The sequence below is a fragment of the Falco cherrug genome, chromosome 14 (genome assembly GCF_023634085.1).
Source record: "Falco cherrug isolate bFalChe1 chromosome 14, bFalChe1.pri, whole genome shotgun sequence".
Lineage (NCBI taxonomy): Eukaryota > Metazoa > Chordata > Aves > Falconiformes > Falconidae > Falco > Falco cherrug.
This window is the reverse complement of record NC_073710.1, coordinates 19,986,291-19,999,908: the sequence shown is the minus strand read 5'-3', so window position 1 is coordinate 19,999,908 and position 13,618 is coordinate 19,986,291. Positions and strand designations below refer to the sequence as shown.

The window sequence follows — 13,618 nt, the reverse complement described above, 5'->3', positions numbered from 1 at the left end:
GCCCAGCTAGAGCCGGGGCGGGGCGGGGGGGCACGGCGGCGGCGGAGCCCGGCCCGCCGAGGGGCAGCGGGGCAGGCGCAGGCGGCGGCCGCCGGCTTCTCTCTCGCAGCAGCCGAGCTCAGATCGCTTCCACCCGCCCCCCCCATCCCGCCTCCCTGCGCACCCCCCTCCTCCCGACCCTCCGCCTCTCGCTCGCCTTCTGCAGCCGGGCTCGGATTTAGGGATAAAGTGGGAGGAGGAGGGAAAGCGGAGGGGGGGGGGGGGTGTCGGCGTCGCTTCCATTTGTTTATCCGCGGAGGGGTGAAGTCTCCCGGTGGAGAGAAACCCCGCCGGGGGGCCGGGAGGAGGCCGGGGGGGTGGGGGGGTGGGGGGTGAGCGGCGGCGAGCCCCCGGCAGCGTGGCCTTTTGGGGGGGCGCCTGGGGGAGGGTGGCGGAGGAGGGCCGGGGCTGGCCGCCGCGGACCTGGCCGTAGATGACTGCAGAAGCGCAGCAGGCTCTGTCCTCTCAGCCCCCTCCTCCTCCGGTGCAGAGCAGCTACGGCCCCATGTCCTCCGTGGCCGAGAAGCAGCCGCAGAGCTCGGCCATGGACGCCGCCTCCGCGGCGCCCGGCGGGGCGGCCGGCAGCGCTCCGGGGAGCGGCGGCGGCCCGGGCAGCGGCGGTCCCAAGGCGAAGAAGACTAACGCGGGGATCCGGCGGCCGGAGAAACCGCCTTATTCCTACATCGCCCTCATCGTCATGGCCATCCAGAGCTCGCCCTCCAAGCGGCTGACCCTCAGCGAGATCTACCAGTTCTTGCAGAGCCGCTTCCCCTTCTTCCGCGGCTCCTACCAGGGATGGAAAAACTCGGTGCGCCACAACCTCTCGCTCAACGAGTGCTTCATCAAGCTGCCCAAGGGGCTGGGCCGCCCGGGCAAGGGCCACTACTGGACCATCGACCCGGCCAGCGAGTTCATGTTCGAGGAGGGCTCCTTTCGCCGCCGGCCCCGCGGCTTCAGGAGGAAATGCCAGGCGCTGAAGCCCATGTACAGCATGATGAACGGGCTCAGCTTCAACCACCTCCCCGAGAGCTACGGCTTCCAGGGCTCGGCCGGCGGGCTCTCCTGCCCCCCCAACAGCCTCTCCCTCGAAGGGGGCTTGGGGATGATGAACGGGCATTTGTCCAGCAACGTGGAGGGGATGGGCCTGGCGGGACACTCCGTGCCCCACCTGCCCGCCAACGGTGGGCACTCCTACATGGGCAGCTGTACCGGCTCCTCGGCGGGGGAGTACCCGCACCACGAGAGCTCCGTGCCCGCCTCCCCGCTGCTCGCCGGCGGCGGCGTGATGGAGCCCCACTCGGTTTACTCCAGCTCGGCCTCGGCGTGGGCTCCCTCCGCCTCGGCGGCCTTGAACACGGGCGCGTCCTACATCAAGCAGCAGCCCCTCTCGCCCTGCAACCCCACGGCCAACCCGCTCTCCTCCAGCCTTTCCACGCACTCCCTCGACCAGTCCTACCTGCACCAGAACAGCCACAACACCGCCGAGCTGCAAGGTAAGGCGCGGACACGCGTGGGACACACCGCGACGGCCGCGGACACGCGTGGGTCCCGGCCCAGCCGCTGCGTGGGCAGCGGCCGTGCGCTCCCCGGGAGGAGACCCCCGTTCCCCGCCTCCCCTCCCGGGGGCAACCGGGAGGCCGTCGGGGCTCGCCGCCGCTGCGGGTCTGGGGACCGCCGGGCCGGGGCTCCGCTCCCCGGGGGCGGCTGCTCCGCCGCTGGGGCAGCCCTGGGCCTAGAGCCGGTGGGCTCCGGCAGGGCGGGAGCTGCGGGAAGGCGAGGCCCGGGGGGTCTCACGCCTCCGCCGGGACCCCGAGGGAGGAAAGGGGGAATGTCCGCTGTCCGCACCCCACGGCCCGCCGGCAACTCCGCTCGGGGTTGCGCTTTCCCGGCCCATCGCCCCCCCCCGCCCTCCGCTCCTCCGCCCCTGCGGCTGTCGGTGGCCCGGGCCCCCCGCGCCCCCCAGCCCCGGCCCGGGGATGGAGCTGCCGGGGGTGGCCGTGCCCCGGCTCTCGGAAGGGGGTCGCGGTGCTTGGGCTGGGAGGAGGCCTGGGGAGGGCCGAGGGCAGCGCTGGGCTTCGTCCTGCCGCCCGCGTTCACCTCGGGGCGCGGGGATAGCCCTGGGGGCCGTGGTGGGGCGAAGGGGCAGGTTTGAGGGGGTCCCTGCACATCACCCCGGGCCTTTCGGGGGAGCGGGAAGCGCCTGGCAGAGGCGGGTGTGAAACGGAGCGTTAGCGGGGCAGAAATGGCAAAGCGAAGCGGGGCAGAAGCGTCAGGCGGCCGGTGGGGAGCAGCCGAGCCCGGGCCCAGCACCGGGGGTCAGCACCCGCCGGCGGGCACCGTGCGGGCCCGGCTCCGGGGGAGCACGCCCGCATCCGCGGGAAAACGGAGGAAAAATCCCTCCCGAGGAGCCACCGGGCCCGCTCGCGGCCTTCACCGAAACGCTCCGGATTAACAGCGGAATTGCGGGCGGCGGAGTGGCGGCAGCGCGGGTCCCGGGCGAGCACCGCGCCCCGTCGCACCCGCGTTCACCTGGGGTTTGTGCCCCGGGGTGGCGGCGGCAGCAGCGGCAGCGGCCCCGCTCCGGTGCCGTTTGGGCCTCCCCGCCCGGGCTCTGCCGCCGGCCCCGCTGCACGAAGGCGCTTTCCCCCCCGCTCCGCACCCCGCGGATGTTGCGCCCGGGCGGAGGCGGTGGGAAAAGCACCGGGCACCTCCGAGGGCGCAGAACGGGCAGCAAAGCCCTAAACCCGGCGCGGCCGGACCCCGGCTGCTCGGAGCGCCCCTAGGCCGGACAGGGAGCGCCCGCGGCCGCGGGGTTCTGCCACCGCACCTGTCCGCGCCCGCGGAGCCCCGGCGGTGCCCGGGTGCTTGTGTGCGTGCAAAAATACACCCAGTTCCGCGCTGACACCCGGGGGCCGCGGGGGCTGGGTGGGCTGGTTATTTATTTGTTTATTTATTTATTTTACCCCAGACGGCGGCTTTCTCTTTTCTCGCCCCCTCCGCGCTCAACCTCCTCTACTAAATGTAATTCCCATGGCTGACTATCTTCCCCCCCCCCCCCCCCCGTCCCGCAGGCATCCCGCGGTATCACTCCCAGTCTCCGAGCATGTGCGACAGAAAGGAATTCGTCTTCTCTTTCAACGCCATGGCCTCCTCCTCCATGCATTCAGCGGGCAGCGGCTCCTATTACCACCAACAAGTGACATACCAGGACATCAAGCCGTGCGTTATGTGATACGGGGCGGAAAAAAACACCTCCTGGGGCCGGCAAGGCCTGACCCGGGCACCGAGCCCCCCCCCCCTCCAGGACCTTCTCGATGGAATGGGGGGGGTCTCTGCAGACTGGCTTTGTTCGGGAGGTATAGACAGGCGCCCCGGGGAGCGGCAGGGGACGGGGCGTGCGGCCCCGGGGCTGAGCCTGCCCGCAGCTGAGCATCGGCCGGGCCCGGCCGCCACCACGGGCCTGAGTCACCGACGGTCTCTGCCTTCTTCTGCTTCTTCGCTTGGGGCTGGGTTGAGAAGAAAGCAAAAGCAGCCCCCTCTCCGCCCTGAGAACCCTGACGGCGAGTTTGGGTGAAGAGTCTGACAACTGAGGTTTTGATGCTTCTTTAAAAAAGGGGGGGGGGGGGGGGAAAGATAAAATTAAATTACTAATTCAGTTTTGTAATTGGCATTGAGCAGTGTCGCCATCACGGTTGGTAGGCGGACAGCCGGATCGGGCTGGGGATGGGGGGGGGATGTGCTGGAAAGGACCCCGACCCCAAAGCCGGCGCATCCTGCGCCCGCGGTCCCCTCCGCGCTGCACCGCGAGCAGGAGCAGGCCCGACACCGGGGTCCCCCGCCCCAGCCCCGTCGGTCCCGTCTCACTTCGAGCCCCTTCTTAGGAGAAATTTTTTTTTTTTTTTTTTTCCGGCAAACACCCAGGGGGCAGAAATCTGTCAGAGGGATTTTTTCCTTTTAGCTATTAATTTTTTTTTTTGCCTGCATAAAGACTGCAGGATCAGACCCTATGCAGAGAGAATAAGGCACTTTGACAAGAGACAGCCATGCTCATTCTGTTATTTATTCTACATATTTTTTTTTGTTGTTGCTAATAATCGAGACACGAGTAGTCTCAGTTGATCAGTATTAAATCGGTGAATCTCTGTTGGCAATATTTGCCATATAGATTTTTTTTTTTTAGTTAACCTTTGTAAATTTTAAACCGATCATGGTCTCTGTAAAGACAATCCTCCATATGTTTTTATAGAAATATATATATAATGAAGGATTATTCCCCTCCCTCCCCTTTCTATGGTTTTTTTTTCGCCCTGTCCTTTGTACAGTTCGGTGACACCTATTTTAATTCTTTCTGCACTGTATAAAATTTGTAATTATGGGGGTATTTTTTTCGCCCTGCCCTTTTGTGTACGTTTTGTCCCCAAAGGAAAAAAAAATCGAACCGAAATAAAACATGTATGTTATTTGTACATGGGCTTCACGATTGTATGAGCATCAAATAAACGAGCATGCGGTGTAACACGCGTAATTATATCTGAGGAGTGTGTGAACTCCGCCGAGCTGCGCGGAGCGCTCCGCACTGCGCGGGACGCCCGGCCCGGCCCCGCAAACCTCCCGCGGTCGGTGCCTCAGTTCCCTGCCTCGGTGCAGGCTCCAAAGGGCCCTTTTTGGGGTTCGGCTGCGGCTTCCGAGGGGTCCTCCCGCGCCGGGGATATTTAAAATGCGGGTAACGAAAGGAGGAGGGAAGAAAAACCGGAGACGGTTTTTATTTTTATCTTTTTACGGTTATTTTTATTTCACGTTGTTCCCCCCAAGGAGAAAGCGAAAGGCGGTTGTTTCACGGCTCTTTGCCTGTTTCTTGGAGGAGAAAATACAGCGGGGACGGAGCCTGTGCCTCCTTTTCCCCCCCCCCCCCACCCCGGGAGGGACACGGGCATTTTTGGGGCAGCCGAGCCGCGCATCCCCGCGGATCCCCGCCGTGCTCCACCCGTGGAACCTCCGCTGAGAACGGCACGGCGCTGCGAGTTCCCGCGGCTCCTTCCCCTGCGTGAAAAATAATAATATAATAATAAAAATTAAGCAGATCATCTCCTGCACCATCACCATCCCATGCTGTGGGATAAATCCGCAGCGAGGGGACAGCAGGCAGCGGGGACTGGAAAAAAAAAGTAGTTTTTTCCTTGCAAAGTTTGGGTTTATTTGATCCTAAATGAGGGTACCACCATACCCAGGAAATTTTGCTTTAACCCATGGGCCAGTATATCTATATCAACACTCATACTATGAATATACACATACAAAACAGCGTGTGAATTAATCTGATTAGTTGGCTGTGTATTTCTGTCTTTATATAGGGAAATTAGGTTACTGTACACTATTTAGCCCAGCTGTGTGTGATCAGCTTAATTAAAAGCAAAGTTAGCTGGTAACAACAACAGCTTAATTATTCTTTTAATTTAAGCAGGTGGGAAAGGCTTTAACAGAGTTGGTGGAGGCCTCTCAGAGAGTTTTTTTGTTGTTGTTTTGGGGTTCTTTTGGGGGGGAGGAGAGGGGTTTTGGATTTGGTTTTTTTTTTTTTTTTGAGAGTTGGTCTGTAGTGGCAAGCAGCCTGCAGTATTTATGGGGGTTTCCTTGTTTTTATGCCTTTACGGGTGGATTTTGTTTTCCATCGTCTGCACTGCTGCCCGTCCCCGTTGGAGGTGAGCCGTGTTGTTGCCATCCTTTTCATATACCAGCTGAGGACTGAGGGTTTTGCTCCTGAAGCACATAACTGCGCTAGGTGTGGCTGAGATAAAGGCCCAGGGTTAGGAGTTCAGTCTTTGCCAAGTGGTTCTTCCTTCCTTGAAATCTTGCTGTTGCTCCTAAGGCTCGTTTTCATCCTTCAGATTAATTTTGGACTTGCTCGTTTGTGTGCAGGACTGGTGCCTTCACAGCCTGGTCTCCGCCAGGCTGGAAAGGGCAGAGCAGGTACCTTGCAAGCCTGAGGTCCAGCTTGAAGGGGGTTGATATCTGGTCCCCAACAAAGGTGTACATGATTTATTTTCCTCCCTCCCATCGGTTCCTAAACCTGGAAAAACAGAGCCACCGCATACCACGGACGCCACATATTCCTCAAGCCAGTGAGCGCAGTCTAAACAGACAGCTCTCCATCTCAGACACCTCCACCAGGGAGGAGAGGATGAAACCCCGCAGGCTCCTGCCCCCAGCCCTTCTGCACAAGACAAACTTGATTTTTTCCCCTGCATGTATTGTCCCAGAGGATGGCAAAACCCCCAGCCGCTATCACAAACGGTGCCTTTATGCAGGCTCCGCGCCTGTGTTTGCAGGGTTGGTTTGGGCTCTGGTGGGAGGCGAGGAGAGAAGCCTGCTCAGAAATGCTGTTGGAGCCCTGTAACAGGAGATGAGACATGGGCTTGCTCAGAAATGTGGTATTTGCTCACGTAACGGCCCAGATCTGAGCATGGTCAGCTGCTGTGGCTGCGTTGGGTACCAGCAACCCGCTCGCTGCTCCTCGGCACCCGCTTCCCAGTCTGTGGGTGCTACACCCCCACCTTTTCCTTGGGGCTTTGGATTTCTCCTGGAGGAAAGGTCTCATTGCAGATGCAGGCCCATGAGTTTTCTACAGGGCTGAGATTTTGAAGCATGACGAGAAACAGGGCCTGGTGTCTCCAGCTGGGTTTGATGCAAAGCGAACCCCTGGCTCAGGGGACCAGGGGTTCACAGGCGAGCTGTGCCCCGGCCGTGCCCTGCCATGGCCAGGAGTTGGGGACCTCGACCCTTCCCTCTGCTCCTCCCGGCACGTCCACCACCCTCGCAGGGCCACCACGCATCTGCCGCCACCCTGTCACCCTCCCCCCGGCTTGTGTCCCCAGGCATGTGGATGAGGGGCGCATGGATGGTCCCGCGTGGGGACACGCTTGAGGGGCGTGGGGTCACGCAGGGACCCCAGAGCAGGAGCGCCCACCGCTGTGACAGGAGAGACGCGGCTGGGCCCCCCCGGGGGGACACGCACATCGCCGGGGGGCGTCGGGGCGGTCTGCGGCTCGTTTTTTGGGGGCAGCATCCTGGCAGGGATGCCGGGGGGGGGGCTCTCGGGGCGGGGCCGGGGGGACCCCGCGGGGGGAGCGGGGCCGGGGTGGGGGGCGCCCCGGCAGGGGGCGGGCGGTGCCGTTCCCGTGGCGGCAGCGCCACCTGGTGTCGGGGACCGGAACCACCGCCCCCCCCCCCCGCGCCTCGCCCCCGCTCCCCGCCCCGCCGCGGGTTCCCCCAATTTGGGCTTAAAACCTGGCCGGTTCTGGGGATTTCTGACCTTTTCTCCAAGGGTTGGGTGTTAAAGGTTTGCTTTATTTTACTTTTTTTTTTCTTTTTGCCCCCCCCCTTCCCTCCGCCCCCGGCTTCTGGCATCCGGAGCTCTGAAGGTGAACGTTCCTTTATCACACCTTCAGATGTAGCATCGTGATAGTGGTGACTGAACATGCCACACCAAACTGGTTTATGGGATGCTTCTGATCAGTGCCCGGGAGGGACAGAGGGGGCTATTTGGCATGGCATAGCATGAAGTAGCCCATAAATGCCGACACTCGGCCCATGATGCTCTCAGGTGGGGTTGGTTACCCAGAGTAGCAGAAAACTGGGTACCCTGGAGCCTTAACTGAGGGGAACAGACACCTTGAATCTTAAGCAGGATTTGGAAGGCCAAGTTCTGATTTTGGTACCAACTTCTTAGCAGGCAAAGGCTCAGATCCATCAGAACAATTGGATGCCTGATTTCTCCCTCAAAACCAGAAGTCTGGGACCTGTGTACAACAGGGCATCCGAGCCACAGTTCTTGTCACTTTTGAAAAGGGGACTTGGATTTCTATGTCACTGAAAAGCTTTTGGAAGACCACACCTGAACATCTGTTCCCTTTCCATGCATATTTACGAGCGTAGCTGCTGCCTGACACTGATCTCCTCAGGACAAGACAGTGCTGGGGTGCTCCTGTGGGCTTTGCATTTGCATATCCCTGCCAAGAAGTCTTTGTCACTGGGAGCCATCCTTGGGGATAAAATATCTGATGCAGGTAAGCGTGACTGGCCAAAGGAGACCCCCCCAACCCCCCGATGAGCAGGAGGTGCCCTGGGCACTAGCAGCAGCTCTGCAATCAGGGGCTGATGTTATTCATAGAAACAATTACCAGATCAGATCAGCGAGGGAAGGCCCACAGCTCAGGGGTTTTTAAGTAACTTGCACCGTCAGTATCCATCCTACCCGATAAGAACTTAACATCAGAATATTGCTGAGGAAAGACAACGCAACGAATAAACCTGTTACTGAGCTTCTGGGTTGGGGATTTGTCTGTTTGCACAGTTTTACAAAAAGCTCTTTGAGACCAATTCCCATGATCAATAGTTGCTCTGATCCATCAAACTTCTAATAAATGTTTTAACTCCAATCTTAAAAATGAGCTAAATTTTTGCAAGGGAGATGCAGATCCTTCAGCAAATGTCACTGAGGTGAATCACTTTGTCATAAACATGAATTTCCTCTTCTCGGACACTTCTCGCAGGTCTTCTGAGAGATCCCAGGAAGCCTGCAGGCCACTGGTACAAGCAGCAAAGAGCAAATGACAATTCTAGAGGACAAAGCATCTCTACCTGATCATGGAAAGAGATGCGGGGACACTGGCAGTGCCACTTTACTTCAGTGGCTCTTACATGGGTGTGAGCCTGAACATAGGCGTTTCTTTACTTAAAGCAGCAGGAGTTGAAAAACCCAAAGTGGTGCAAAAAGGCAGTTCTGCGGCTCAGCCCAGCCTCAGGCTAATTACTGAAAAAATAAGCAAACACACCTGGGAAAGCAAGATGACATGGCCTGGAAAGTTTTGCAGGGACTTACAGTACCAAGAGTTCACTTGCCATAGCAATGGTGTTCCTCTGTGGTCAAGAAAAGCCGCTGCAGACCAGCTACCCGAGCAATCACCGCCTTCAGAGAGATGGAAACACTATGCTGCAGAGTCTGAGCAGTGCAGGTGCCTGGAAAGACTCCGAAAACATGATATCCCTCTGGAAAAATGTAAGTGTTACTCTTGTCTGACTAATTATTCACTTAAAAATACTAAGGAGTGGCAGCAATGGATACACTAATGCCTAGAAACGTAGAAGCTTTTGCAGCATTTCATGTTTCCCTTCTTTCTGTGCCCCCTTTTTTCTTCTCCCACTAACGATCCCATATGTTTGCCTTATTCCTTAAAGGAAGAAAGTCACCCTGGTCTAGCTCCATGTGTTCCTGCATGGGATGGCTGGACTGTAACACATGTATGTGACTAGCTAGACCTGGGGAGGAGGCGTGTTTTGGAAAAAATTATCTCTGTTTCTCTCGCACGTCTGGTCTCACAGGGCAAGAGAGCTGTGGTTTGTCCCTGGGCTGGGAAAAGGCTTGTGCTGGGTGCCCTGACTGGAAGGCGCTTGTGGAGCAGGATGGGCAGAATCGTTCCCAGCCACAGCAGGGCTGACCTGCGCGTGGAGGCAGCAACCACAACACTGCGGCTCTCCATTGGGAAGCAGCAACAAGGTGCCCATCTGGGACATCAGGTACCTGTCACATAGAAAAGTCCAAAGGCTACCATGCTATGGGATTTTATTTATTATTTTTATTTTTATTTTTATTTTTATTTTTATTTTTATTTTTATTTTTGATGAGTTTCTAGTCTGTTCCCTCCAGTTGTTTTCCAAAGTGGTTGGAATTGCCATTTGCATCTAGTCTATCAGGAGCCATCTCCGCCTTCCTCATTTTCCCATCTGTAAAACGTGGATGTTACTGGGGCCATGTAAAGATTGACTAGATAGGTCCGTATCCTGAACTCATTTCTCCCAGTGACTTCAGTGGGATGCCCAGCCCAGAACAATGGCAGGATACACGACCCTAAACATTTCTGCAGTGCTTTGAAAGATGAAAAGCAGTGACTTTTATACCTATGTCAGTGTAGGAGCAGGCAAACATTTCATGATGTTTACAGCAGACATCACAGACATTACACATGAAAACATGGGAAATGGTGCACTTTTCTTGTAGGGAGATAATCTTTAATAGATGGCAATGAGGAAATAAAAGCATTTGTACACAACAGCCTACCTCACGGAGGGGTATGTTTGCCTGAATAACGTGGCTACAGCCACAGATGTTTCCTCTAAAGCCAGAACTGCTGCACGGGGCTGTTCCTTCTGAGGAACCGGAATGAGAGAAATCCCAGCACATGCTTTTCTCCCAGCTCCTCACCTCTTGCTGCAGTTGTGGAGGCAGACACAGCCCCAGTGCTAGATTTTTCAATGGAAACATGCCCCTAGAAAACATTTGTTTCTCCCTTTGGAGCAGCAAAAGACGATGAAATCATAAAAAAAAAAAATAACCCAGACATGACTTGAAGATAGTATTTAACCGTCCCTTTTCTACGATATTTTATTGGTCTCCAGAGATAATGGGATAAAGCCTCTGTCCTTAAGGCCTGCTTTCTGGGGGGTGGGACCAGGGACTGATGTGCATGGAGATGCTGGAAGGGGGCCTGGCTGCGGGGCCCAGGGGAGGGCTCTCCTCCCTCCCTACCCTGATGAGGAGATACTTTTTTTTCTTTTCTCTCTCCATGGAAACAAACAATCTCTGAGTCCTGTCACTCAGAAGACTACACAGCAACATGGACTTGTTTACCCGCTGTTGTCTTCGGTGTATTGAAGCTGTGTGGCCTTGTCCTTGTTCCAGGAAATGCATGGACGTAGCTGTCTGAAGGAAAACCCTAATTATTGTATAGTTTTCAGCACTGAGTGGCAGTTAGCCACCTCGCTTTTATTGTTAGCAGATTACAATGTTGCCTCACTGCTCTGTGCCACACACCACGCTGTGACTAATATCATTCAACAAAAGAAAAACCCCTCCAAAGTGACCCATGTTCTCAAGTCTCGTGGATCTGGTAGAGGCTCCATTCATCCGATACTGTTTTCTCTTCGCATCTCTCCCATGAGCGAGGATAGGAGGAAGGGCCAAATTGCCCTGGGAAGCTCACGTCCGTGATGTGACACCTAGGGTGGTCGCTGCTGGATCCCACACCCTCCCGGCTGCCATGAGGGTGGAGCGGGGTTTGCTCACACCGACCAGCCTCCAGAGCTGTTCAGCATCTTTCCCCGCTGAACCCTCAAAAAGAGGGGTGTGCAGTAACAACATCCTAACTTGTTTGTGCCATGAAAGGAGCTGGAAAGAATGCACTGAACCACATGACAAGCGAGGACATCAGGCTGCGCAGAGAATAGAAAGACCTCATTTTTAATTACTTCTGAACAAAGTTGGCTCAGTAAAGTATTTCCCATTGTACTGCTGAACTTTTCTTCTCATCACACAGCAGCGAAACACAGGCTCCTCTGCTGCTGCAAGTGAACTCAAATCGAGCCTGGTTAGGGATCACTTCATTCCCTATTAAAAGCAGACTACCCATCCGTCACCAGCGTTTCAGACTCTCCTGCAGCATCCACGCAGTTCTTTGCCACTGCAGATGTTTTTATCATGAGAGTCTTAAGAAGCAAGGATGCCCCACCGTCCTTACAGAAAGAGTGTGGGGGTTCAGCGCTTAAAAGATACCTTCTCCTCACTGCTCCAGGCATTGGCGGTCACAGGAAGGCCATTATGGAGAACTGGTTTGAAGAATTGAGGCCCCCAAAGTCTTAGACTGGTGCTTCAGTCCTAGGGAGGTAAGGGCTGGCATCCACCCGAGATGAGGCACAAACTGCATCTACATAGATGCAGCCCAGTTCAACCTACACACGCTAAAGGCAAGGCCAAAGCTACAACAGGTACAAACCCAAGAATTCTTACTTGAGTAAAGGTTCTCATCTTTAAAGCCTGTTAATTTGGACTGTAAATTCTTCAGGGCACAGGCTTTACTGTTTGATTGTTGGTATGCTATCTTGTATAGTCTTGGTCCAGGCCAAAGTAAAACATAAGCAGCCTTCAGTGCCTTGAGTTTCATGATGAGATCAGAGTCCAAGGATTCACTAAAACGTATCGCATTTCAGAGTTTTGTGGATTTAGAGAAAAGTCAGAAGTGACTCATGTATAACTGATGTCTTCCTGAGCATGCAGAGAGCCTGAAACAATAGATCTAAGAGATGCAGGCTGCCCCATTCACTTTTTCTTCAAAATCTGCTGTTTCCTCAAGTAGGAACTTGGTCAGCCCACAAGAAAAAATCCACATCTTACATCTAAAGGCACCAAAAGGCCTTGTAGGCGTCTGCCTTGGGCAGTCTTGCATTATATAATTAAATAGCAATTTAGCATCTTGCATTGAAATGTCTTTTAGCTAAAGATGAGCAACTTCTCAAGCAGCAGGAAGGGCCCCATCCTTGTCACTGCTTCCCTCGCTGGCCAAGACAGAAATTGCATTAACTTCAGGGTGCACAGGCTCAAACTCTGGCTGCATTGGTACATGCCACTTCAAAAAGCACAAGCTATACCCTCCTCTCACAGGAAGCTTATAGAACAGCTTTGCTGCAAGCCATGCTGGTTTTTTTGCAGAATGTAACTACGCAAGTTCTAGTTTTTGCTGTAGGGACCCTATAGCAACCCAAAGGTGATTTCTGAGGAGTACTGTTTTGCCTCCACATAACCCCTTACTCCTAAACCTCTGCAGAAGCTCTGAACCCCGGTAAGCCTTCTGCAGCTTCAGTCTCTGTTTTTAACAGCTGCCTGTTTCCCTGCAGGTTATTGCTCTTGAAGCAGAGACGACAGAAATGAACGTGTACCTGTGTGCCTGCACTTCACTTGCTACTGATTCGCCAAAGCTGCTGGTGCAGATGGGTTTGCAACAGGCTGCCGAACTCTGACTGGGAGCACCTGCCGCTTTGAATTAAACCCACTTTTTTCATGGAATCACAGAACAGTTCGGGTTGGAAGGGACCCTAAAGCCCCCCCAGTTCCACCCCCCCGCCACGGGCAGGGACACCTGCCACAGCCCAGGCTGCCCCCAGCCCCGTCCAGCCTGGCCTGGGACACTGCCAGGGATGGGGCACCCACAGCTGCTCCGGGCAGCCTGGGCCAGCGCCTCGCTGCCCTCACGGGGAAGAATTTCTTCCTCATCTCTAATCTAAATCCACCCTCTTTCAGTTTAAAACCATTACCCCTTGTCCTATCACTACAGGACCTATGAAAAAGTCTGCCCCCATCTTTCTTATAAGCCCTCTAAATATTGAAAGGCCACTATAAGGTGTCCCCAGAGCCTTCTCTTCTCCAGGCTGAACAACCCCAACTCTCTCAGCCTGTCTTCATCTTTAATGACAAGGCCCAAAAGACCTTGCCATTTACTAGTAACCTGGATCAAAAATGACTACTTAAGTTGGAAAGCCAACTATCATAGCATCAACATCACTATTCCAGGCCATTCAAAATGCTAATGAATGGTGCATTAGCTTGAACTTAACAGTAATTCTTCTTCTTCTCTGAGCCCAACTACTGTTACATACCTCTGTCTAGTTAGTAACTTCTCTGTAGCGTGTTTTGGACAGTTAATTGCCTATTGGGAAAGTAACGAGGTATTAGCTAGCACTGTGAAATGTGGCCTCA

The 13,618-nt window shown here is 55.4% G+C and overlaps 1 protein-coding gene across 1 annotated transcript; it reads left to right on the top strand.

Annotated features, from left to right (window-relative positions):
* Positions 1-385: 385 nt before the first annotated feature.
* Positions 386-4,564, top strand: FOXF1 (forkhead box F1). The gene is made up of 2 exons (XM_055726987.1): positions 386-1,532; positions 3,111-4,564. The coding sequence occupies exons 1-2, from the start codon at positions 473-475 to the stop codon at positions 3,269-3,271; spliced, it is 1,221 nt and encodes a 406-aa protein (XP_055582962.1). The 5' UTR covers positions 386-472; the 3' UTR covers positions 3,272-4,564.
* Positions 4,565-13,618: the final 9,054 nt, after the last annotated feature.